This window comes from Triticum dicoccoides, chromosome 7B, assembly GCF_002162155.2.
Source record: "Triticum dicoccoides isolate Atlit2015 ecotype Zavitan chromosome 7B, WEW_v2.0, whole genome shotgun sequence".
NCBI lineage: Eukaryota > Viridiplantae > Streptophyta > Magnoliopsida > Poales > Poaceae > Triticum > Triticum dicoccoides.
In genome coordinates, this window is record NC_041393.1 from 153437872 (window position 1) to 153462871 (window position 25000).

The following is a 25000-nucleotide window of genomic DNA, read 5'->3' on the forward strand; positions in this document are numbered from 1 at the left end:
GAGGATTCTTGGCGCGCACGCCGGCTTCCTGCTGCGCGGCAGCCGCGTCGATGAGCTGCTGAACACGTTCCGTCATGCAGCATCGCTCGTCACCCTCCAGGTGTTCTAGCTCGTCTGTTGCTGCCTGGGTAGCACGAAGATTCTCGATGGGCATGGCGTAGACTGGGCGGTCAGCCCCTAGCATGGTGGCGATGGTCGCGCCGCACTGTTTTACAACGCCCACGCGTCTAGGCTCGCCAGCTGCCGACGTGCGTCAGACGACATGATCGACCTCACGCTAATAGGCCTCAGTGAGGCGTCTCATAGTTGCTAACTTCTTGTCGCTCTCGATGAGCGCAATGCGGTGGGCTTCCAGTGTCTCGGCGCTGGCCTTCGATGGGTACAGACAGGTCCCGCATTGTCGCCTATAGTGGGTCTTGGGCGTCCGCGCCGGAGGCTCCGCCATGGCTGATGACGAACACCTCAGTGACGGTGCTGCCGCCGCTGTCCGCACGAGTGAGCGGGTCATTGCCGTGTCGGAATCGACAAGCATCGGGTCTGTAGAGCCGATCGACTCAAAGTCGGAGGCAGGCTCGTTGGTGATGTCAAGCTTGCCAAGGAGATCGATGAGGCAGCTCTCGGAGCTGGCCACGCTTGGCGCGGGCTCGTCGGAAAGGCGGATCTCGCTGATGAGGTCAGCGAGGTAGCTCGCCGCGCAGGCGACTTCGACGCCATGCAGCGCGCTGGTGCAAACGCCATCGGGCGTGTCGGGCTGGCTGTGCTCGCCAGGGAGGAACAAGGTTCCCGTCCAGAGCAGATCTCCGGACGACGGTGCACCTAGCCCCACGGTGTGCGCCAAATGTCGGGTGGTTGGTGTGACATATGCCAAAGGATGGCTAATCATGGTGGGAGCTGGTAAAACATCGCCGGTGCCTGGAAACAGGATAAGGTGTAAACATGCACGCCGACGCATCTTACCCAGGTTCGGGGCTCTCCTAGGAGATAACACCCCTAATCCTACTCTGCGGGGTCTCCGCATGATCAGTAGGTCAACAAGTGGCTACAAGGTTGCTCCTCGAGCTGTTTGGCTAGAGGAGGAACAAGGGCAAAGCTAGCTCTACTCCTCTCTCTATATGTGTGTGTAATCTCTAAGAGGTTGAACCTTTGCATGGGTGCCCTGGGGGGTTTATATAGGCCTACCCCCCAAGGGAACAATGGTAATTTGGCTGGGTGTAGGCCCAGGCCGTCAGTGTCTATGGTCGCCGGCTTCTCCGCCCGTTGCTGGGGCCCGCCGGCTGCCGAGCTCTCGGCCGACAGGTAGGGCCTGACGCCCGTGGTCCCTATCAGTTGCTCATCACTGTAGCCCTGCGTTTGATGACGAGGGGTTGGTTGGGGAGAGCATGTCTACAGTACCGCCGCCTGGTGGGCATTCACTGTAGCCACACCCCGTCTTATCTTGTTAATGGCTCACAAACTTCAAGGGAAGGGCAAGGCCGGCTGCTGGGAGTCGGCCTTCCCCCGTGCCGACTGGTCAAGGCCTACCGTCTTCTGGCATCTCACAGACAAGTAGGGCCCGCCGCCTGCGGGCTATACCGACCGTCCGTCATGGGAGCATGGCTTCCTCTGCCATGGATGATGTCACGGGCAGCGAGCAACAGTGCCGTGTCGGGATAGGGATGGACGCTCGGTACGCGACACTTTGGCCACGCCCGTTCCTGGATGGGGGGGTGGCAAGCTATACTGTAGCCACGTCTCGTCTCGTCGCCGTTATGCGGGTGCAAACTCTGAGGGTGCATGAGTGGGCCGCCTGCTAGGAATCGGCCGCTTTGGTGGCCGCCTGTCAGGAATCGGCCGCTCTGGTGGCCGCCAGCTTGGGTTCGGCCCGCACCGGGGCCGCTCTTTGGGCCTTGCCGCCTTCCCGCCGCCGGCCTCTTGGACCAGCCGGCCATAATAAGGTGGTCCTTTGTCTTTTATGCTTGAGGGGTGTAGCCGGCCCTTGTCTTGAAATATCATGGGGAGCAGATGGGGCTACCCGTGGTCATTTACTCCGACATTCATCTAGTACATCTACAACCCCAAGGATTCCCATCAAGATGATGTGGATCCCAAAGAAGAAGAACTAGAGAGTTCTTGAGGATGAATCCGCCAACATACTTCACTCATATTCTTTTTGGTAAGAACAAGTGCAATCAACTTCCACATCTTGCACTAGTTCAAGGAGTCACAAACCCTTTTGTTAGTAAGTCAAGGGACAAGGTAACCTAATGCTTTCATGGACATCATCATGTGTAAATTTCACTCTATGTCTATGGATATCCTTGTTTGTTCCTTGTGGGACTAACCCATGTAGGTATTGAAAGTGCCACTCATTCCAATGGATTGCTCCAAATGATCTACATCAACATTGAGCATCCACATCTTCAACATCTACATGAAGTCATCATCGACAAAACCCAAGGTTAGTTCATCCCTCTAAAAGGGGATATCACATCTAGGGGTAGCTTTACTCTAAGAATTGAGCTAAAGCAACTCTAATGGTGTGAACACAACAATGCTTTATGTAAAAGTGATACCCCACTTGTGCTTAAACGATGAGTATGACCTATGATCAAATGTTCTCATTTGACTCCTAAGTCAATATACTTATGTATAGATGACCTAGTCATCGCCAATTGCTTGATAGATGCTAGAGTGTTTGTGCATGCTTTGCCACATATTTCATTTCCCATCTTATTGTGTGAGCATTTTGGTTGCATAATTTTCTCCATTCTAGGACATCCATTTGTTGTTTTGATTGTTTGGTCTTTTCTTTTGCCAAATGGATGGACAAGAATGCCTAAGTACTCCCTATGGCTATCTATGCTTTTCTTCTCTCAAACTCTATTCATGCTACATCACAAAGGTTTATCAAGTCAGATTCGAACCCTCTGGGTGAGGAGCACTCGGAGCCACCGATTCGGCAAAGACTTAAACTTCCAAAACCTCTTGATGCATTTCGGTCTGACCGATCCATTACTTTCAGTCATACCGAGTTCATTAAGTTGATCTAGGCTTCAATCTTGGTGCAACTAATTTGAACACTTCGGTCTCACCGAGTTGTAGTAGCCGCTTGTGATTCTGCATCTCGGTGCCACCGAGTTGTTCCACTCGGTCACACCGACAGGGTCTGGATATATATACCCACGCGTCAAATTTTCGTTAATTTCTCTGAAACCCTTCGCCCGCGCTATCCAGTTCTGCCGACTCGAGGTCTCCGGCTCGTCGCCTCCCTCGCCAGCGACCCCCTGCTGCTGGTCTCCGCCACCGTCAACGGATTCTTCTCCGCTCTTGTCTCCGTAGCGAGCTCACCGCCAAGTTATGGTATGAGCTCGAACCCTATGTGCAATGTTTTCATATGATTCCTGCACTTAGGTCAATGCCATGAATCTTACCAAGTTTGAAACACTTCTATCCAATCGAAAACTTCATTAGATTAGTTTTGATTCAAAAACTTAGGGTTAGATTTCCGCCGAATTCATCTTGGACTGACCGAGTTGTAGAAATAGGTCTCACCGATTTGGCCCAGGCCATAGCACTTGTGAGTTTCGGTGTGACTGAATCTTGCAAATCGGTGTGACCGAGTTCAGATATCTGTGAAACCCTAGCAATCTCCGAGTCACTGCACTGTGTCTCGGTCTGACCGATTTCACCAGTTTAGACTCTAAACATTGCTTTGGTGTCACTGAGTTCAAAAAATCAGTAGCTCCGGAGTGCCTTCTGTAGAAAACTAAAACTAAGTTTTTGGCTCATTTTTTTTGCAAAAACTCTGCACTTTGTGTCTACATTGGCACCACCTATCGGAACCAAGCCAAAAATCTCCATGTCTACATTGCGTTTGCTCCGTCCAAACTCCTCCCCTTTACCTTCATATGCAATGATTTACATTCCGCAGCTATACTCTTAGAATTGCATGTATAGGTTGATTGCTTGACTTATGCTAAGTTGCTAAAATTTGCCAAGACTTAAAATTGGGAAAAGGCTAGATTTTTATTTGGTCAAGTAGTCTAATCACCCCCTCTAGACATACTTTCGATCCTATAGTATCCACGCGAGCTTCCTCGACTGATTCTGGACTATGCCATGCCTGAGTGAAACAAGATATCTGCGTGTCGAGTGCCAGGCCGGACCCGACCGTTTTGAAAGGATTTCAAGAGGTGATCAATCGGGTTGCGGGATCCCAGATTTCGCGAGGTTTGAAATTAGAGATGTACGTGCACAACCGGTTGCAACGAAGTGAGTGGGGAAAGTGGAGTGTGACTCCTCGATTTTGGCCCCGCTTTTCGCCATGTATCGCATAATCTCTGCCGTATGGATTTGGGGGAGATCTGCGGGCCCAGGAGCCAACGGCGTGGATCCATGGACAGAGAGATCGGTGGTATAAAAGGCTGATGTGGGAGAGAAGGAGAGAGAGTCATATCCACTTTTCCCCATTTCCTCCAATTTTCCCACATCCACCTCCGCCTCCACTCTGCATGAACTCGCTCGGTGCCGGTGAGCTCTGCGGAGATGGCAAAAGACAAGAGAACAAATATGGAACACGCGAAGAAGGCAAAGAAGGCATCGAGTTCCCGGGTCACGCCTCCGCACGGCTGGATCCAAGGCGACTGGCTCCCATCGACGACCACGGCGAAAGACATTGGCAGGCTCATCACTGACAGGGTCGTGCGCGACCGAAAAAGGAGATTGCCGGAGGAGGGGGAGGTCGAGCCTGTGCCGCGCCTCGGAGAGTGTGGGCTCCTCATCACCCATATGGACAGAGGTTTCTCCATGCCTCCTCATCATTTGCTCCGTGGCTTTCTGAACTTTTTTGGTGCTCAACTCCATCATCTTCCCCCGAATGCTATAGCGTACCTTGCCGCATTCATTTCCATGTGTGAGAACTTCTTAGGTTGCCAGCCGCAATGGGGTTTGTTCAAGCATATCTTCACGTGTCGTTCTCGGTTGCTTAAGAAGGCCGACCCAGAGGGAGAGAGGACCCACATGCCCCAGCTATGCGGCGGCTTGGGTATCCAGTTGAGGGGTAGGAGTGCGTTCCCCAGCAAGACCTTTCCTGAGTCTGTTAGGGGTTGGAAGTCGACCTGGTTTTACAGCAACGATGTCCCCTGTGTCGGTTTGTCGACTGGTATTCCTCCTTACACTCCCGAGAGGGTTAGCACTCCTCCGTCACTTCAGGTAGACAAGGAAGAAAAGACCGAGGTGGGAATCTTGGTGACTGTTGTAGTCGGACTGATTCAGGGCGGAGTCTTGGGTCTGAATCTGCTGGAGGTTTTCCTTAGTCGGCGGATCAAGCTATTGTAGGAGCGGGCTCATCCGATGTGGAGGTACGCAAATGACCCCACCCGAGTGCACCCTAAGGACATCGACGGAGACACTGTGGAGCAATTGCTCACGTGCATCACCTGAGCCCGTGATAATCCTTGAGGATCGAGACGGATCCTGCCATTCGATGACCCGCACGAGCCAACAAAGGTGTGACACGTATTTCTGAGTGCATTATTTTTGCTCTGATCATCCGAATGAGTTGGACGAATTGATTGGTTTTGACCTTTGCGCTTGGCAAGAATTTCCAAAGATGATTCTGCCCGTGCCAAACGGAGGACAACTTGTCGGGAACATTGAGAGTGACCATGGAAGCGTTAGGATAGCAACGCTAAGGACAATGAGGATGACATCGACAAATCGAACGAAAGCGACGAGGTCGAGTCTTCCCCGTCTGTAGGGGGCGCGCACTGAACGCTGCTCTAGGCAGACCCAGGATCCGAGTGTTTGCCAGAGCAAGACCGCAACCTCGATTAAAAGGAACCCGTAGCGCACTTAGACGTCGATGCCTGAGCCGACTGAGAAGACCGCCAAGCAGCTCAAGATTGCCTCGCGCAAACCTCGGAAGGCTCTACCCAAGATCAAGGTCGACATGCCTGTCACCTCGATGTGAGTGACATACTTGTCTCTAAGGATGGCAATGTGTAGGGTATGGTGCAGGTAGAGCAATACCATACCCATACCCGTGTAGTCAATGGGAACAAAATTCTACCCATACCCATACCCATGGGTATGAAACTTTACCCGTACCGATACTCGACGGGTACCCATATTCATTGGGTACCCAATGGGTAGATCAAACTGTGCACAAATTATTCAAAATTTTACATTCATCTATAACACATTTGACAAAAAAACATTAATCTCAACTCAATAACAGATAGATGAGTACATGACGATTATCTCAATTCAAATTGAAAATTGGTGACAACTTTAACAAGGTTCACAAGCTCATGACACAACTTTAACATAGGTACACTTGTGAATCATGGGTAAGTTTCACATGTCAGTATAAACAGGTAGGGTATGGGTATATCCATGGGTAAAAGGCTATACCCGTGCCCTACCCATGACTTAATGGGTAGGGTATGGGTACTACCTGTGGGTATAAAATGATACCCATACCCTGCCCATGCGGGTATAATATCCACGGGTACCCGTACCAATTGATAAAATTTCCATCCTTACTTGTCTCTTCTACCAGTGTGAACTTTCTGTCTTTCCTGATCGAATGAAATTGTGTACCAGGGCTGCGACCTCAACAACGTCGCACTGATGCAGATATGATGGATGCAGCTACCTCCCAGAAAGGTATGGGTTCCTCTCGGCTCAATTTCATCATTTGATTGGACCGTTTAACTGAACAGAAAATGTCTAGTGGATGCAGCGCTTGTGGATATCATCCACGTCGTGGACGACCACGAAGAACCGCTGCCGGCGGGCTCCAGGAAGGGGAGCAGAACTCCGACTGTTGCATGCGCCATTGCTCAGAAGGTGCCACCAAGCAAAACATCTCGCACCCCCTGTGCCTGACATGACTGCACCCCAGGGGTAGGGCAACACTTCTCCGGCTGGCGCCGATCCTATCGCGACTGCGTCGACTGCCCTGCTTTGGCGTCCTCTCAACATATTAAATCTGCATCATGTGCCAGAGGACCAAACTAGAGATAGCAAAGAAGATGATCCACGCTGAGCTGATGACCCAGCGTTTGAAGGAGGCATATAACAGTTCTCTATGATCAGCGATTTGTATCCAAAGACTAATTTAAACTGCATCCAAAATAAAAATTGGATTATGAGTACAGAGTCGCGAAGCATAATTTTCATTGGATTAAGTATTCCAATTTTGAAAATATGAGTAAAGGATCTATGGATGAAGATACAAAAAAGTTGATTTCCAATCGTAACTAAATCTTCTTAAAATAAGGAATAAGGAAGCCAAATAGCTAAAAAACGATAGTTTTGGTTTACTAGAACCATCCGCATATTGTTTCAGCTCGGTGGAAACCCAATTCTTTTCCTCAGGATCTCTTGAATGAAATTAGGGAACGAAGTAAGTAGATTATATGGATTTAGATAGAATTTCTATCTCCTACTCTATAAGGATCATCTAGAAAGCGGAGAGCTTTGGTTCCATTCAAATAGAAAAGCTGACATAGATGTTAAGTGATGAGAATATACATAAAGGAGCCGAATGAAATAAAAATTTCATGTTCGGTTTTGAATTAGAGACGTTAAAAATAATCAACCAACGTCGACTATAACCCCTATCCTTCCAAGCTAACGATGCGGGTTCGATTCCCGCTACCCGCTCCATTCTATATAAAAGGAGTATTCTATTTGTCTAGACATGTTAGATGCTTGTATTCAAGCCTTTTTTGTCCACCAGTTTCTGGTACTCCAGAGCGGAGTAGAGCAGTTTGGTAGCTCACGAGGCTCATAACCTTGAGGTCACAGGGTCGATTCCTGTCTCCGCACTTAGCAGTCTGTATAAAAGGACTATTCTATTTCTCTAGATATGGTAGAGGGGCGTATCCAACCCTTTTTTATTCATTAGCCCCCGGCCCTAGAGGGCAAAATTGAGCAGTTTGCGAAGTCACTTGCCTTCAAAAAAAGAAGGCGCAAGGCTTCTCCCTACCCTGCAGAAAATAAAAATGAAACAAATGGGACAGTCTACCTCTCCCTTCCCTTTAAAAACAGTTTGCCCGTTGTTTGTCTCAATTAATACCCAATTTTTGGAGCTCTCTTGGCGAGTTCTATTTCCGCCTCCGGAGCGCCCTCTTTTTTTGAGTGGGATGCAAAGGAAGGGTAAGATAGTAAGGGATACGGCACTAGACTAACACCTAATTAATACTTAATTTAATATATGTAGTTAAACAGTTAACTAGACTAAACTTTTTATCATAGTACTTTGAGAAATTAAGCGGGCGAGCGGCGGGAATCGAACCCGTATCTTCTCCTTGGCAAGGAGATATTTTACCATTGAACTACGCTCGCTATGGTATATATTTTATAGCGTATATCCGCCTGGGTCGACCTTCTATGTCTGGGTCGACCGTTTCATTTCATTTTCTATTATATTAGAGTTTTCCTTTTTTTATTATCTGTCAATGAATATTCTAATGGGAATGGAATTTCATAATACTGAAAGAGAAGAGCTAGCAATTCGGAACGCAAATTGCATTTTAATACGTCTCACTATTCTAATTTTTTAGAAGAAATGGCCTTTATTATTTCTTTTTTATGGGGTTAATAAATATTAACCAAATTTAATTTAAGAAATGAGAGAATTCAGAATAGCTACGAGAAAGACTAGTCCAATCCATAATGATGTACCAGAAAGTACAACATTTTTATTATTTGAACAACCATGAGGAGAAGCAAATACAAGGGGTACACTAATTACTAAGACTGAGGAAGTCGCAATTAATGCAAAAACAGCTAATTGGAAAGCAATAGTCATATTTCTAATCCTCCAAGCTACCATCAAATAAAGTTGACTACATATTTGATCCCTCACTTAACCAAAATTGTAAAAAAATACAAGAAGTAGGAGGGGTTTAATCATGAATCCATTGATTCTTCTCTTTAATTCAAATTTATTACTTAAACCGCTTTTTTATTTGGATATGGGGGTGAGAAGAGATTATTTACTCTTTATTTCACAAGTGGGTATAGCGGATCCTGTATCCGTGTATATAGTATACAGAGATATATCGAAAAGGAACTTGTATCTGATATCTTTCTAGAGGCTAATAAATCTTTTTATTTTTTATACGGCTATGTTCTATTTGTAGGAGTAAAATAAGGATTAGGCTGTGGAGAGATGGCTGAGTGGTTTATAGCTCCGGTCTTGAAAACCGGTATAGTTCTAGGAACTGTCGAGGGTTCGAATCCCTCTCTCTCCTTTTGCTTATTGAATACGTTTGTTTCTTTCATTTTTTTCTGTCCCTTATCTTTCTTTCATAAAAAGGAATGAATGGCTCGGCTAGATGGAATAACCGAGCCAGAACAAAAAAAAAGTAGAACAGGTATAAATAAGAAAATCTTAGTTAAGAGGGTTCATGTAAAGAACAAGTTCCAAATCACGATCGATTCCCTTTTCAAAACCTGCTGCAGCAGCTCGGGCTCTTCCTGCATGCCATAAATGGCCCACAAAAAAGAAGAATCCTAGAACAAAATGAGAAGTTTATAACCAACTTCTAGGAGAGACATAATTAACTGCATTGATCTCGGTAGCTACGCCACCCACGGAATTTAAAGAGCCTAAAGGAGCATGGGTCATATATTCTGTTGAGCGTCTTTCTTGCCAAGGTTGTATGTCTTTTTTCAACCTACTCAAGTACAAACCGTTGGGGCCCCTTAGAGGTTCTAACCATGGAGCACGAAGGTCCAAAAAATGCATAGTTTCCCCTCCAAAGATAACCTCCCTAGTTGGGGAATGCATTAGATATTTACCTAAACCTGTGGGTCCTTGAGCGGATCCCACATTAGCTCCAAGACGCTGGTCTCTAACTAGAAAAGTAAATGCTTGAGCTTGAGAAGCTTCTGGCCCGGTGGGTCCATAAAACTCACTCGTATAAGCTGTATTATTGAACCATACAAAACAACAAACGATAAAACCAAAGACAAATAAAGCAGCTAAACTATAAGACAAGTAAGCTTCTCCAGACCATACAAATGCACGGCGAGCCCATGCGAAGGCTTTGGTTAAAATATGCCAAATTCCGCCAAATACACAAATAAAACCCAACCATACATGCCCACCAATTATATCTTCTAAATCATCTACACTAAAAATCCACCCTTCTCCACCAAAAGGAGATTTTAGTAAATAACCAAATATAACACTGGGACTAAGGGTCAAATTGGTAATTTTTCTTACGTCTCCCCCCTAGGGGCCCAGGTATCATATACACCGCCAAAATAAAGAGCCTTGAGTACTAGAAGAAAAACACCTAGACCTAACAAAATTAAGTGAATACCAAAAATTGTAGTCATTTTATTTCTATCTTTCCAGACATAACCAAAGAATGGAAAAGATTCCTCAAGAGTCTCGGGTCCCAGAAGCGTGTGATAAATGCCACCGAAGCCTAAGACTACGGAGGAAATTAGGTGAAGTACGCCAGATACAAAGTACGGAAAAGTATCTAGAACTTCCCCCCTGGCCCTACTCCCCAACCTAGAGTAGATAAGTGTGGAAGTAAAATCAACCCTTGTTCATACATGGGCTTTTCTGGTAAGAAATGGGCCACTTCAAATAGGTTCATTGCTCCAGCCCAGAATACGATTAATCCGGCATGGGCTACATGAGCTCCAAGTAGTTTACCAGACAAATTGATAAGTCTGGCATTCCCAGCCCACCAAGCAAAGCCGGTGGTTTCTTGGTCACGACCAGCTAAAACGAAAGTTCCATTAAAGAGAGTTTCCATGTGGTAGAACCTCCTCAGGGAATATAAGATTTTCATGAGGCTGATCCTGAGCTGCCATCCATGCACGAATACCCTCGTTTAAAAGAATATTTTTGGTGTAGAAAGTCTCAAATTCAAGATCTTCCGCTGCACGGATTTCCTGGGAAACAAACTCATAGGCACGTAAGTTCAGAGCCAAGCCAACTATGCTAATAGCACTCATCAATAAAACGGTGACGGGTACAAATAGCATAAAGAAATGTAACCAATGTTTATTGGAAAAAGCAACACTAAAGATTTGGGACCAAAAGCGGTTAGCAGTGACCATTGAATAAGTTTCTTCAGCTTGAGTTGGGCTAAAAGCACGGAAGGTATTTGCACCATCACCGTCCTCAAATAGAGTGTTTTTTACGGTTTCTCCATGAATAGCGCATAGCAGAACCGCACCTAATACTTCGACAACTCCCATCATATGAAATGGGTTCAACGTCCAATTATGAAATCCTTGGAAGAAAAGGATTAATCGAAATATCGCTGCTATGCCAAAACTCGGCGCAAAGAACCAACGAGATTGCCCTAGTGGATAAATAAGGAATACAGAAACAAAAACAGCAATTGGACCAGAGAATGAGATTGCATTATAAGGCTGCAATTGAACAGACCGAGCAAGTTCAAATTGGCGTAACATGAAACCTATTAGTGCAAAAGCCCCGTGGAGAGCTACAAAAGTCCATAGACCGCCTAATTGACACCAACGAGTAAAATCTCCTTGTGCTTCGGGCCCCCATAGTAGCAACAAAGAGTGTGCTAAACTATTGGCAGGGGTAGAAACTGCTGCGGTTAAGAAATTACAACCTTCCAAATAGGAACTAGCCAATCCATGGGTATACCAAGAAGTTACAAAAGTTGTCCCTGTAAACCAACCCCCTAAAGCGAAATAAGCACAAGGAAAGAGCAATAGGCCAGACCATCCTACAAAAACGAAACGGTCCCTTCGTAACCAGTCATCCATAGTATCAAATAGATCATTTTCTTCTTTAGGAATTCTACCAAGGGCTATAGTCATAGTGATCCTCCTATTCAATTACTTCAACCTTTTCCGAGCACCTCATATCACTTTCCAAGGCATATGATAGTTTTATCATCTGTGGATGATTTCTTTCTCGTTCAATGCCCTTTTTCAATGGTCTCGAAGAGAGAAATTTCCCATTTTTATCTATGGAGTCACAACCGAGGTCGTGGTAAATCCATGAATTTGATTTGATTTGTTTTTCTTATACTATTTGTTTTTCTTATACTATAGAAATAGAAATAATTTTTTTTCTTATACTATAGAAAGAAATAAACCTTTGAATTCAGCATTATTCCAAGACTCCTATTTCAAAGTCTATCTTTTAAGGGAAAAATGAAAATAAAAGTAACCCTTCTTTTCCCATTCCCTCTCTATTGCATGGGTGGAAGAACTAAAATAGAGGATTCTGAAAAAAAGGACCTTCGAAATCCAATTTTATGTGTAGCGTAAAGAAGTTGCGATTTCTAATTATTCCTATAGAACATCTAGTAACAAGAATATGAAATCGTAAATAGCGAAAAATTCTTGTCTTGCGCGGTCTAAATCTAAGGAAATAAAAAAAATTCGCTTATACAATTTCATCTACATCGAATTTATATATCAGAATAGCGGATAGAGGCATCATTAAAGGAGTCAGGTCTACTTACTTTATGCTTCTTTCCAATTCTATGGTGGATTTGATAAGAACCCTTTTTGCTTTCTTGATAAATAATTGACAAAAAAGCGTTTTTATATAACCTGCTTGTTTTATTATAATTATAACAAGTCCTATATGGAAATGCCCGCTAAAGAGAAAATCTATTTGATTGTCTCTCAGCCAATATCGATTTTTAGAAAGAGAAAACAAGAATTTTCTTCTTTTTTTATTAACATTAAGAAAAAAGAATATAACTAAAATGGAATTGGCAATATAATTTTTATAGACTTTTGAAAGAAAAAAAGGGGTTTTTTTGCAACCATTATTTCTTATTTCTTGCCTATATCATATCACGGAAACCTTTCGCTTTGGAACGTGGAGAGATGGCTGAGTGGACGAAAGCGGCGGATTGCTAATCCGTTGTACAATTTTTTTGTACCGAGGGTTCGAATCCCTCTCTTTCCGCTCCCTTGGATCATTTGGGACTTCGAATTGGAAAGAATTCTGACCCCCGGATTTTCTCATAGATAAATGTACGAAACAAATCCAATAAGAAAAAAACGGAATTTTTACTCCTCGCGTCCAGGATTCCGTCCTGGGTCATTAGATAAGAATCCAAAGATAAAGAGTGAAACAAAGAATATCACTACTGTATAAACAAAAAGTTTGAGAGTAAGCATTACATAATCTCCAAGGTTTTTTTAAGGAATAGATTACCAGTTTTTCCTTACCACACGGATCCACTAGGATGGTTTTTTTGATACCTAAAAATGCAAAAATGAATTCTTGAAAAAAATTGCAAGAATTCATTTATAATAAGCACTCTTATCAATAGCAAAAATAGGGTTAGGTTGTTAGGTATTGTGTAGGTACCTGCTCAACCTAGGTGCAGGGGAGTAGAAAGGCTGATCCAAATTTATTGCTGTAGCTACCCATTCAATGTAGAAGAATTTAAATTTGAGAATCGAAGGTTCATAATATAAAAATATAAAACTTCTCGGCTTTTACCCATTTTAATTTTTCTTTGGAATGAACACATTATTCAATTTGGCATACAGAGTACTAAAGATTTCATCGAAAACTTACAGCAGCTTGCCAAACAAAGGCTAATAGAAAAAAGAATAGAGGTATAACATGGATAATATCCACGATTGGATTGAAAATAGCATAAGCTTCGGGTAATTTGGCAAAGAAAAAACTAGTAGGATAAAGAACAGAATTAAAACAGATACAGGTTAAACTAAGTATATTAGGCATAACAAGCATTCAATTCTTATAGAGTAAATAATTGGATTTTTCTTGAGTTATTTTTTAAGGGAAAGAAGGAAAAGGCAGATTCAAAATCTTTTTTCTCCAGACTTTCCCAAGCACAAAATACCTCCTTGTATTCGCACTCTCAAATGAGAGTGGAATAAATTCGACTTTCATATAATATCTTAATAGAATTCCATGTAATGATCAATGCATTTTTTGATTCTGTATTATCCTCATGTGTAGAATACTAGCAAGAGAATATCCCTCCTTTTTTATGTAATTGAAATGGTATTGACGAATAACAAATAAACATACTAGTGTTTATTAGTGTCACATAAAACCCGAAATGGGGCATGGCCAAGTGGTAAGGCAGCGGGTTTTGGTCCCGTTACTCGGAGGTTCGAATCCTTCCGTCCCAGATTGTTTCTGATGAAACAAACGGTGAAATCATATAGTATTCCGTACGAGACAAAAGTTTATTAAAGAGAATAATGATATCTTATTCTTTCTCAGAAAACATAATAAAGTCTTAAGTCCAGTCAAATTGACTATCTTTATTTTCATGAAAAAATGGGATCTATCAAGCACATTCAGGATATGCCTCTACTATAAAATCACTTAGTCATATTTTTTTCTTCCTTTTGGTATTCGAGTTGAAGAAGAACGAGAATTCTATAACTACCAAAAACTTTCAATCTTTTCATTGGAATAGTTTATTTAGTTATTATAGTTAATTGTTTTTGGTACTGAAAAAATATATTACTACTAGAATTAGAATTCTAGTAATTAAATTAATTAAACTTTTTTGGAGGTTGATAGTTTATTTATTGAGGAAGAGTCAATCCTTCTCTTCTCACTTCAAGATTGATCATCTCGAGCCATCCGTTGAGGGTGGAAATTTAAGAATAAATAAGTTTTAAGCAAACTTGTTTAGTCGTCTTTTTCAAACTATGTTTCATTCATATGATAGAATTTTAATATGGGTTTAAATAAATTGGATCTTGGCGGAGGCTTCCCGGATAAATACTTACTTTCTTTTATCCATATTGCTCCATAGATAGCAAGTTTTAATTAGTATAAAAAAACTAAACCAATGACTATTCATGATTCCATCCATATTGGATCAATTCTCTATACCACTTTGCAATGAAAAGAGGAATATTTGTTATGGTAAAACTTCGTTTAAAACGATGTGGTAGAAAGCAACGTGCGACTTGAAGGACATGATCGATTGTGGATTTTGCTACCATCATTTTCCATAGTAATGAAAATGCTCTTGGCTCGACATAGTCTGTTCTATTCGTTCCGAACCAAATTTGCGCTGGGTTTAAGTAACATAGTACACGATGGAGCTCGAGAGGACATAATTTTTTTTATCAAGGGAAAGAATCTAGGGTTAGTGAAAACTAATAAATTAGGCCAACTTTGTCAGTCTAACCTCAAAATAGAAATAAATCGAAAGGTTAAAATAAGAAGAAAGTCCAATAAAAGTATATCAGAATCAATCCCTCTTATTAGATTTCTATAGAAGAGATAAATGCTTTAGTGAAGGAAATAAGAAAAAAGGGTATGTTGCTACTCTTTTGAAAGAAAAAAATAGGAATTCCCGAAGTAATGTCTAAACCCAAGGATTTCACAAATCAAAGATAAAGGATTCCAGAACAAGTAAACACAATTTTCAATTGTCTCAACAAAAGAGTTGGATCAGAATAAGGAATAAAAGTCAATTCGTTTGAAATGAGACAAAGAAAAGAGTTTAAAGACGACTCAAAAATTTTGGAAGGATTTTGCCTTCGAAGTTTGTCAGGCAAAATTAGCCCACTTGAGTCATGAGTATAAATGAAATTTGTTTTTTCTGTAAGAAAATTAATGCACGTCATAGTCTAATTTCTATTATTATCGACAGAAATTCGAATCATTTTCTCGAGCCGTATGAGGAGAAAACCTCCCATACGTTTCTAGGGGGGCGTTGTTTATCTACATCTATCCCAATAAGCTGTCTATCGAATCGTTGCAATTGATGTTCGATCTCGAAGAGAAGGAAGAGATCTTCAAAAAGTAGGTTTTTATGATCCGATAAAGAATAAAACTTGTTTAAATGTTCCAGCTATTCTCTATTTCCTTGAAAAGGGTGCTCAACCGACAAGAACTGTTTATGATATTTTAAGGAAGGCGGAATTCTTTAAAGAAAAAGAAAGCACTTTGAGTTAATTGAAGAACTAAATGAATCAAAAAGTAGGATAGGAGAAGATTATTAGTATTCCTAGTTGTATAATTATTTAGACACAATTTACCTCTTTCTTAATCCTATTTGGATTTATATTATATTGTGCTAATCCAACATAAGCCCCTATTTTATTTACTTTTTCTATCTAATTTGTTTTCCTACCATTGTATTTCCATTGACAAAGGTCTATTGAACAAATAGAATTTGTAGATAGATGGGTCTCTTTATCCTCACTCCATATTCCATTTTTCTCCCTACACTTCGCTCAAATGATAAGGGTGTTCCTCTTGCATGTATTCTCATACAATATAATATATAATTTTTTTAATAAAAGTCGCTAAAAATAAGGAGAATTTGGCCATCGTGATTAGGGTCGCTCGTTTTTTAACTTTACTTTAGTGGAATTTAACCGCACCTGTTCGTTTTGGCATTTGAGTGTTTTTCATGGTCGATAACAAAAATCTTTTGATGTCTTACTAGTTCAATGTTTTGACAGAAGCGCGCGGTGTAATTCCATTTATTTTTGGATTTCGATCGTATCTAAGATCCTTTTTTTATCTGGGTTGCTAACTTAATGGTAGAGTACTCGGCTTTTAAGTGCGACTATGATCTTTTACACATTTGGATGAAACAACAAATTCGTCCAGACTCTTGGTAGAGTCTAGAAGACCACGACTGATCCTCAAAGGTAATGAATGGAAAAAATAGCATGTCGTAATAAAATCAATCTTTTTTGAATGGAATCCAAAATTATGATTTTCTGGGTCTAGTGAATAAATGGATAGAGCCTGGCTCCAATTCTAGTAAAATAAAAAGCAACGAGCTGAACTTCCTAATTGGAATGATTCCCCGCTCTAATTAGACGTTAAAAATAGATTAGTGCCGGATGCGGGGAAAGGTTGGGTTTTCCTATGAGTGGACCCTTTATTTTTCTTTTTTTTAGAAATCCTAATTATTCTTGATTATTGATTGAATAAGGGATGTTATGGATTGAATGTGTAAAAGAAGCAGTATATTGATAAAGAAGCTGTATTCCAAAGTCAAAAGAGTGATTGGCCTGCAAAAATAAAAAATTTGTTCTATTCTTTTTTTTAATTAGAACAAACATAAACTAATTGGGTAGAAAAGGAGCAGAAAAAGATCTGTGGATTAGACTCCCTTTCTTTCCAGGGTTTGTATTAAAAATGCAACACCCTGTTCTGACCATATTGCACTATGTATCATCATTCGATAAACCGAGAAATGCTTCTTCTCTCTGATTCAAGTAGAAATACAAATGGAAAAATTCGAAGGGTATTCAGAAAAACATAAATCTCGTCAACAATACTTCGTCTACCCACTTCTCTTTCAGGAACATATTTATGCATTTGCCCACGATTATGGATTAAATGGTTCTGAACCTGTGGAAATAGTTGTTAGTTGTAATAACAAGAAATTTAGTTCACTACTTGTGAAATGTTTAATTATTCGAATGTATCAGCAGAATTTTTTGGATAACTCGGTTAATCATCCTAACCAAGATCGATTATTGGATTACAAAAATTATTTTTATTCTGAGTTTTATTCTCAGATTCTATCTGAAGGGTTTGCGATTGTTGTGGAAATCCCATTCTCGCTACGGGAATTATTTTGTCCGAAAGAAAAAGAAATACCAAAGTTTCAGAATTTATGCTCTATTCATTCAATATTTCCCTTTTTTGAAGACAAATTTTTGCATTTGGATTATCTATCACATATAGAAATACCCTATCCTATCCATTTGGAAATCCTGGTTCAACTCCTTCAATACCGTATCCAAGATGTTCCATCTTTGCATTTATTGCGATTCTTTCTCAACTACTATTTGAATTGGAATAGTATTATTACTTCAATGAAATCCATTTTTTTTCAAAAAGAAAATAAAAGACTATTTCGATTCCTATATAACTCTTATGTATCAGAATATGAATTTTTTTGTTGTTTCTTCGTAAACAATCTTCTTGCTTACCATTAGCATCTTCTGGAACTTTTTTGGAACGAATCCACTTTTCTAGGAAGATGGAACATTTTGGGATAATGTACCCTGGTTTTTCTCGGAAAACCATATGGTTCTTTATGGATCCTCTTATGCATTATGTTCGATATCAAGGAAAGGCAATTCTTGCATCAAAAGGCACTTTTTTGAAGAAGAAATGGAAATGCTACCTTATCAATTTCTGGCAATATTATTTCTGTTTTTGGACTCAGCCGCGAAGAATCCATATAAACCAATTAGCAAACTCTTGCTTCGATGTTATGGGGTACCTTTCAAGTGTACCAAAAAGTTCTTTGTTAGTAAGGAATCAAATGCTGGAGAATTCATTTTTAATAGATACTCGAATGAAAAAATTCGATACCATAGTCCCCGCTACTCTCCTCATAGGATACTTATCAACAGCTCAATTTTGTACTGGATCGGGGCATCCTATTAGTAAACCCATTTGGACAGATTTATCAGATTGGGATATTCTTGATCGATTTGGTCGGATATGTAGAAATCTTTTTCATTACCATAGTGGATCTTCGAAAAAACGAACTTTGTATCGACTAAAGTATATACTTCGACTTTCATACGCTAGAACTTTAGCTCGTAAACATAAAAGCACGGTACGAACTTTTATGCAACGATTGGGTTCGGCATTTTTAGAAGAATTTTTGATGGAAGAAGAGCAAGTTTTTTCTTTGATGTTCACCAAAACAACTCTTTTTCTTTCTATGGATCACACACTGAGCGTATTTGGTATTTGGATATTATACGTATCAATGACCTGGTCAACCCTTTTAATTAATCATTAGACGAAATTAAGAAACAGGAAAGGGTTGATAAATGATCAAGAAAAAACTTTTCTATTTTTCATTCTGAAATGTTCTTTTTATTATAATAAAGAGTAGGTGAATCAACTTACTAATTAAAAAAATTAGTAGAACTTCCTCTTTGGAATAGAAATTGGCTATTTCTACATAGGGAAAGTCATGTGCAATGAAAAATGCAAGCACGATTTGGGGAGGGATTTTTCTCTATTGTAACAAGGAAGAATTATCTACTCCATCCGACTAGTTCCGGGTTCGAGTCCCGGGCAACCCATATAGAAAAGACCCATCAAAGTTTTTAACTTTGAATCACTTCATTTACAAATACAAAATTATTGGTTTGGTTAATTTAGTTATATGGATAGCTAATCTTTGGGCTGACTTGGTTGACATTGGTATATAGTCTATGTTATACTGTTAAATAACAAGCCTTCTATTATCTATATTCTAGTTAATACGTGTGCTTGGGAGTCCTTGCAATTTGAATAAACCAAGATCTTACCATGACTGCAATTTTAGAGAGACGCGAAAGTACAAGCCTGTGGGGTCGCTTCTGCAACTGGATAACTAGCACTGAAAATCGTCTTTACATCGGATGGTTCGGTGTTTTGATGATCCCTACCTTATTGACCGCAACTTCTGTATTTATTATCGCCTTCATCGCTGGCCCTCCAGTAGATATTGATGGTATTCGTGAGCCTGTTTCTGGTTTTTTACTTTATGGAAACAATATTATCTCTGGTGCTATTATCCCTACTTTTGCGGCGATCGGATTGCACTTTTACCCAATTTGGGAAGCTGCATCTGTTGATGAGTGATTATACAATGGTGGTCCTTATGAGCTAATTGTTCTACACTTCTTACTTGGTGTAGCTTGTTATATGGGTCGTGAGTGGGAACTTAGTTTCCGTCTGGGTATGCGTCCTTGGATTGTTGTTGCATATTCAGCTCCTGTTGCAGCTGCTACTGCTGTTTTCTTGATTTACCCTATTGGTCAAGGAAGCTTTTCTGATGGTATGCCTTTAGGAATATCTGTCACTTTCAACTTTATGATTGTATTCCAGGCAGAGCACAACATCCTTATGCATCCATTCCACATGTTAGGTGTGGCTGGTGTATTCAGCGGTTCCCTATTCAGTGCTATGCATGGTTCCTTGGTAACCTCTAGTTTGATCAGGGAAACTACTGAAAATGAATCTGCTAATGAGGGTTACAAATTTGGTCAAGAGGAAGAAACTTATAATATTGTAGCTGCTCATGGTTATTTTGGCCGATTAATCTTCCAATATGCTAGTTTCAACAACTCTCGTTCTTTACACTTCTTCTTGGCTGCTTGGCCTGTAGTAGGAATCTGTTTCATTGCTTTAGGTATTAGTACTATGGCTTTCAACCTAAATGGTTTCAATTTCAACCAATCTGTAGTTGATAGTCAAGGTCGCGTTATTAATACTTGGGCTGATATCATCAACCGTGCTAACCTTGGTATGGAAGTAATGCACGAACGTAATGCTCACAACTTCCCTCTAGACTTAGCTGATGTTGAAGTTCCATCTATTAATGGATAAGGTTTTTCTGCTAACATATAAGAATTTTTGAAGAAAGAAAAGACAGAAATACCCAATATCTTGTTCTAGCAAGATATTGGGTATTTCTGTCTTTATTTTGAATCTTTTTTTTCTTCTTAATCTTTCTATTCAGAATTAAGTTAACGACGAGATTTAGTATCCTTTCTTGCATTTTCATAACTCATGAAATGCCGAGTAGGCACGAATTCCCCCAATTTGCGACCTACCATAGGATTTGTTATGTAAATAGGTATATGTTCCTTTCCATTATGACTCGCGATTGTATGGCCAACCATTGTGGGTAGAATGCTAGATGCCCGGGACCACGTTACTAGTGTTTCTTTCTCCTCCTTCATATTGACCTTTTCTATCTTTGCCAATAAATGATGAGCTACAAAAGGATTCGTTTTTTTCGTGTCACAGCTGATTACTCCTTTTTTCCTTTTTAAAGAGTGGCATTCTATGTCCAATATCTCGATCGAAGTACGGAGGTCAGAATAAATAGAATAATGATCAATGGAAAAAAGAAAAAAAAATCCTTTAGCTAGATAAGGGGCGGATGTAGCCAAGTGGATCAAGGCAGTGGATTGTGAATCCACCATGCGTGGGTTCAATTCCCGTCGTTCGCCCATCGCATTATTGCAAATTCCAAAAATGCAATTTTCCATATTCCTAGTTACGTATTTACTTACGGCGACGAAGAATAAAACTATCGCTATATTTTTTCCTTTTCCTAGTTCTTCTTCCAAGCGCAGGATAACCCCAAGGGGTTGTGGTTTTTTTTCTACCAATGGGAGCTTTCCCTTCACCGCCCCCATGGGGGTGGTGCACAGGGTTCATAACTACCCCTCTTACTACGGGGTGTTTACCTAGCCAACACTTAGATTCGGCTCTACCCAAACTTTTTTGGTTCACCCCAACATTACCCACTTGTCCGACTGTTGCTAAGCAGTTTTGGGATACTAAACGGACCTCCCCAACATTACCCACTTGTCCGATTTACCCTATTTTGCAATGAGTTTCGCTACAGCACCTGCTGCTCTAGCTAATTGCCCACCCCTTCCACGTGTGATTTCTATGTTATGCATGGCCGTGCCTAAGGGCATATCGGTTGAAGTAGATTCTTCTTTTCTCTCAAAAAACCCCTTCCCAAACTATACAAGCTTCTTCCAAAGCATACGGCTTTCTAGATGTATATGACGATCTCTAGACAGATGGATCTTATATGAATCATATCATGAAGTACCACATGAGTGGATATATAGGAAAGGAATCCAAATCTGCCGAATCGCTCATGTTATGATCTTCTACATCCTAGGTCTCCGCGTTCCGTCATCTGGCTTATGTTCTTCATGTAGCATTCAGATCGAATGACTCTATGAAATTACGTCGATGCTTCCACATATTATGGGTAACGTAGGAGACATCCCTATTTCCCCCCGGGGGTCTTAATTACCACTGCTTAGCTTTCAATTTGCCTCTGACCATCAAATTAAATGTGAATAACCCGTCCTCCTCTCTTTGAAACAAGGGGCGCTTCCGGTTCTGTGCGTGCTTCAAACAATTTTGTCTTCTCCATATTACCATATCTCTAGAGCCAATAATTTTCTATGAGGAACTACTGAACTCAATCACTTGCTGCCGTTACTCAACAGTTTTCTGTTGAGGTCTATCCCGTAGAGGTAGTCAAATTGGATCAGTGATCGATTTCTAGGTTTCGTCGTAAACCTAATTGGTTACTTCCAATTACGTAAATCAATAGTTCAAACCGCACTCAAAGGTAGGGCATTTCCCATTGATATAGGAACTTTTGTACCAGAAACAATAGTATCTCCAATTATAGCCCCTCTGGGATGTAAAATATATCTCTTCTCACCATCCCCATAGTGTATGAGACAAATGTATGCATTTCGATTAGGGTCATATTCTATGGTTACGATTCTACCAGATATGTCTTTTTGATTCCGTCGAAAATCTATTTTACGGTATAGGCGCTTATGATCTCCCCCTCTATGCCTTGCGGTAATGATTCCTTTGGAATTACGACCTTTACCACAACGGTGCCATCCATGGATCAAATTATTTCATGGATTGGATTTCACTTGCCTGTCTATGGTTCCCTTGCGTGTGCTCGGGATATGTGTTTTGTATAAATGTTTCGCCGTATTATTAAGTATTCTCCTTTAGTTTTTTTCTCTATCTAGAAGTGGAATAGAATAACCCGGTTGAAGGGTAATGATCATACGTCTGTAATGCATTGTATGGCCCAAAATAGGTCCTATTCTTCTACCTTTTCCAGGTAGTCGATGGCTATTCACAGCTACCACCTTAACACCAAAGAAGAGTTTGACCCAATGCTTTATTTCTGTCTTAGTGAATCCCGGTTCGACATTAAAAGTATATTGATTCTTTCCCAATAAACGAAGACTTTTTTCTGTAAATACTGCGTATTTGATTCCATCCATAAATCGACTTTCCCTCCTATGCTCTGAGTTCCAGTATCGATAAGAATTCGAGTTCTTATTGTTCTTATGTTATGGTATGAATATACCATACCAATTCGTTATGTATGGATGATGGATGAGATTCCATGGATAGAGAGCCAGTTCCAATAGACTCATGGAATGTTCCCGTTCGTGTGCATCCAGCAGGATTGAACCCGCAAATTTACCAATTATGAGTTGGGCGCTTTAACCATTCAGCCATGGATGCTTAACAGGGATCATTGTACATCGTAAATAACCAATTTTCATATAGAAAGACATATCATAGAAAAATGAAATCGAAAATATTCCGAGATGGCAAATATTCGGAGATGACTATGAAAACACCTCTCTGGATCCTCGAATTGAAAGAGAGATTGAGAGGGATCAAGAATCCTAATTCTCGCTATTTGGAATGGATCCAATTCTATTGAGTCTGACTCATAGTGATCATTTCTCTTTAACAAAGAATGACCTTGGTTATCAAAGGATTGAACAACCGGGATCCATATACTTATGATACCTAGTTGGCATTGATAACAAGGATCTAATGAATTATGAGTTTAATAGATCCTCTTTAGCAGAAAGACGTATATTCCTTGCACATTATCAGACAATCACTTATTCCCAAACCTCGTGTGAGACTAATCATTTTCATTTACCATCTCATGGAAAACCCTTTTCGTTCCACTTAGCCCTATCGGGTATTTTAGTGATAGGTTCTGTAGGAACTGGACGATCCTATTTGGTCAAATACCTAACGAAAAATTACGATTTTCCTTTCATTAAGGTACGAGGGCTTCTTATTCCACAAGAACGAAAGCACCTTTTCATTCTTTCATATACTAGGGGTTTTTACTTGGAAAAGACAATGTTCCATACTAAAGGATTCGGGTACATAACCACGAGTTCCAGTGCACTAGATCTTGTAGAACTTAGCAACGAAGCCCTATCCATTAGTATTCCACATAAGAAATCCATTCTAGAAAAAAATACAATTAGATTAGCTCTTCATAGACAAACTTGGGGTTTGCGAGCCAAGGTAAGATCGGCTCGGGATCATGGGACCCTTTTCTATCAGATAGGAGGGGCTCTTGTACAAAATAGACTTACTAAGTAATAACCCCATAGAATCTATCTATATAAAGATAAAGAGGCAATCGTGTGAGAAGCCGGTTTTTCTTTGGCCAAAAGGTACTTCGAACTTGGAACGAGCATGAAGAGATTAACGAGACTTCTTTCTCTTTTGAGTTTTTCTGGCGGACCTGCCGCGCAAGATCTTTGGTCTTCCCCTGGAACCGATGAAAAAAGTGGATCGCTTCTTATGTACTCGCTCAGAATGATTCTTCTCTATCTATAGTTCATGGCCTATTAGAAGTAGAAGGTGTTCTGGTGCAATCCTTACCGACAGAAAACGATTGCAGTCAGGTTGATAATAGTCGAGTGACATTACTTCGTCGGTCCGAACTAAGGAATCTATTAGAAATGTTTTGAAATGGATTTTGTTCTCTCTTTGATCAGGGGTTGCTATATGAAAAGAAGTGGAGTTTGAAAAAGGGAACGGAATGCTCAAACCGGAACTGCTAGAGGAACGAATTTTCAATAGCATAACTTGGGCTCCTAGAATATGGCGCCCTTGGGACAATCTATTTGATTGCAGGGTTTTGTTCCGAAGCAAAGATATCCGCGGAGGCCGGTTCGTTCATCCTATTCTGATATTCAGGACCAAGAGGTACTGGATTCTCTTTCAGATAGGCCTTAAAAGGAGAAGAAAGGCTGAAATGCCAACGGACCTCTGTCTATTCTCTAATTCACCTGATCGATATTACCCGTTTTTGGAACGTCCAGTGCCAAAGTCACTGAATGGGTAAGTCACCAATCCAATCCCTTTGACAAATCGGATGTAATATTAGATATCATATTCTATATATATATAGAAATATCATAGATAGAATAGACATAGAATTTTTGGTCTGCAAATTCGAAGGAATCATTGAGTGAAAAAGGAGCAAAGAATGACAAAAGACGAGACTCTACTAGTCTTCACTCTTGTGGTTTCCTCTTCCTTGGTTTCTGTTTTCTTATTCGGGATCTTGCTTTTCATGGTTCTCATCTCTGCAACTCGCGATTTTCGCGAGAGAACCAAATCCAAGTTGGTGAAGATTATGATTTGGGCCGGCACGGT

At 40.8% G+C, this 25000-nt stretch overlaps 1 protein-coding gene, 2 long non-coding RNA genes, 3 other non-coding genes and 3 pseudogenes across 7 annotated transcripts in view; 5 read left to right on the top strand and 4 right to left on the bottom strand.

The window, feature by feature from the left end:
• Window positions 1-10226, bottom strand: part of LOC119336135 — a 21282-nt gene extending 11056 nt beyond the window's left edge. The window contains exon 1 of the long non-coding RNA XR_005162223.1: window positions 10092-10226. This is a non-coding gene — a long non-coding RNA (uncharacterized LOC119336135). The remainder of the gene's footprint in view (window positions 1-10091) is intronic.
• LOC119336134 lies at window positions 5323-15671 on the top strand. Its single transcript, XR_005162222.1, has 3 exons — window positions 5323-5333; window positions 9922-9923; window positions 15460-15671. It is a non-coding gene; the product is annotated as an uncharacterized LOC119336134 (long non-coding RNA).
• Window positions 8264-8334, bottom strand: TRNAG-GCC. Its single transcript has one exon. It is a non-coding gene; the product is annotated as a tRNA-Gly (tRNA).
• TRNAS-UGA lies at window positions 9158-9245 on the top strand. The gene has a single exon. It is a non-coding gene; the product is annotated as a tRNA-Ser (tRNA).
• LOC119336132 (photosystem II D2 protein-like) lies at window positions 10738-11877 on the bottom strand. Its single transcript, XM_037608148.1, has one exon. It carries the CDS (start codon window positions 11812-11814, stop codon window positions 10753-10755), a length of 1062 nt encoding a protein of 353 aa, XP_037464045.1. The 5' UTR covers window positions 11815-11877; the 3' UTR covers window positions 10738-10752.
• On the top strand, window positions 12835-12922 carry TRNAS-GCU. The gene has a single exon. It is a non-coding gene; the product is annotated as a tRNA-Ser (tRNA).
• A 1358-nt stretch (window positions 15672-17029) lies between the features above and the next one.
• On the top strand, window positions 17030-18745 carry LOC119336129 (annotated as a pseudogene).
• Window positions 18746-19149: 404 nt separating this feature from the next.
• LOC119336131 lies at window positions 19150-20868 on the top strand (annotated as a pseudogene). The gene has a single exon (XR_005162221.1). The product of XR_005162221.1 is annotated as a photosystem II protein D1-like (transcript).
• Window positions 20739-23038, bottom strand: LOC119338755 (annotated as a pseudogene).
• Between the last annotated feature and the right edge of the window lie 1962 nt (window positions 23039-25000).

Bases quoted from the DNA above. Each gene is read 5' to 3' on its own strand.
- LOC119336132 (XM_037608148.1), bottom strand. From the start codon at position 11,814: ATGACTATAGCCCTTGGTAGAATTCCTAAAGAAGAAAATGATCTATTT.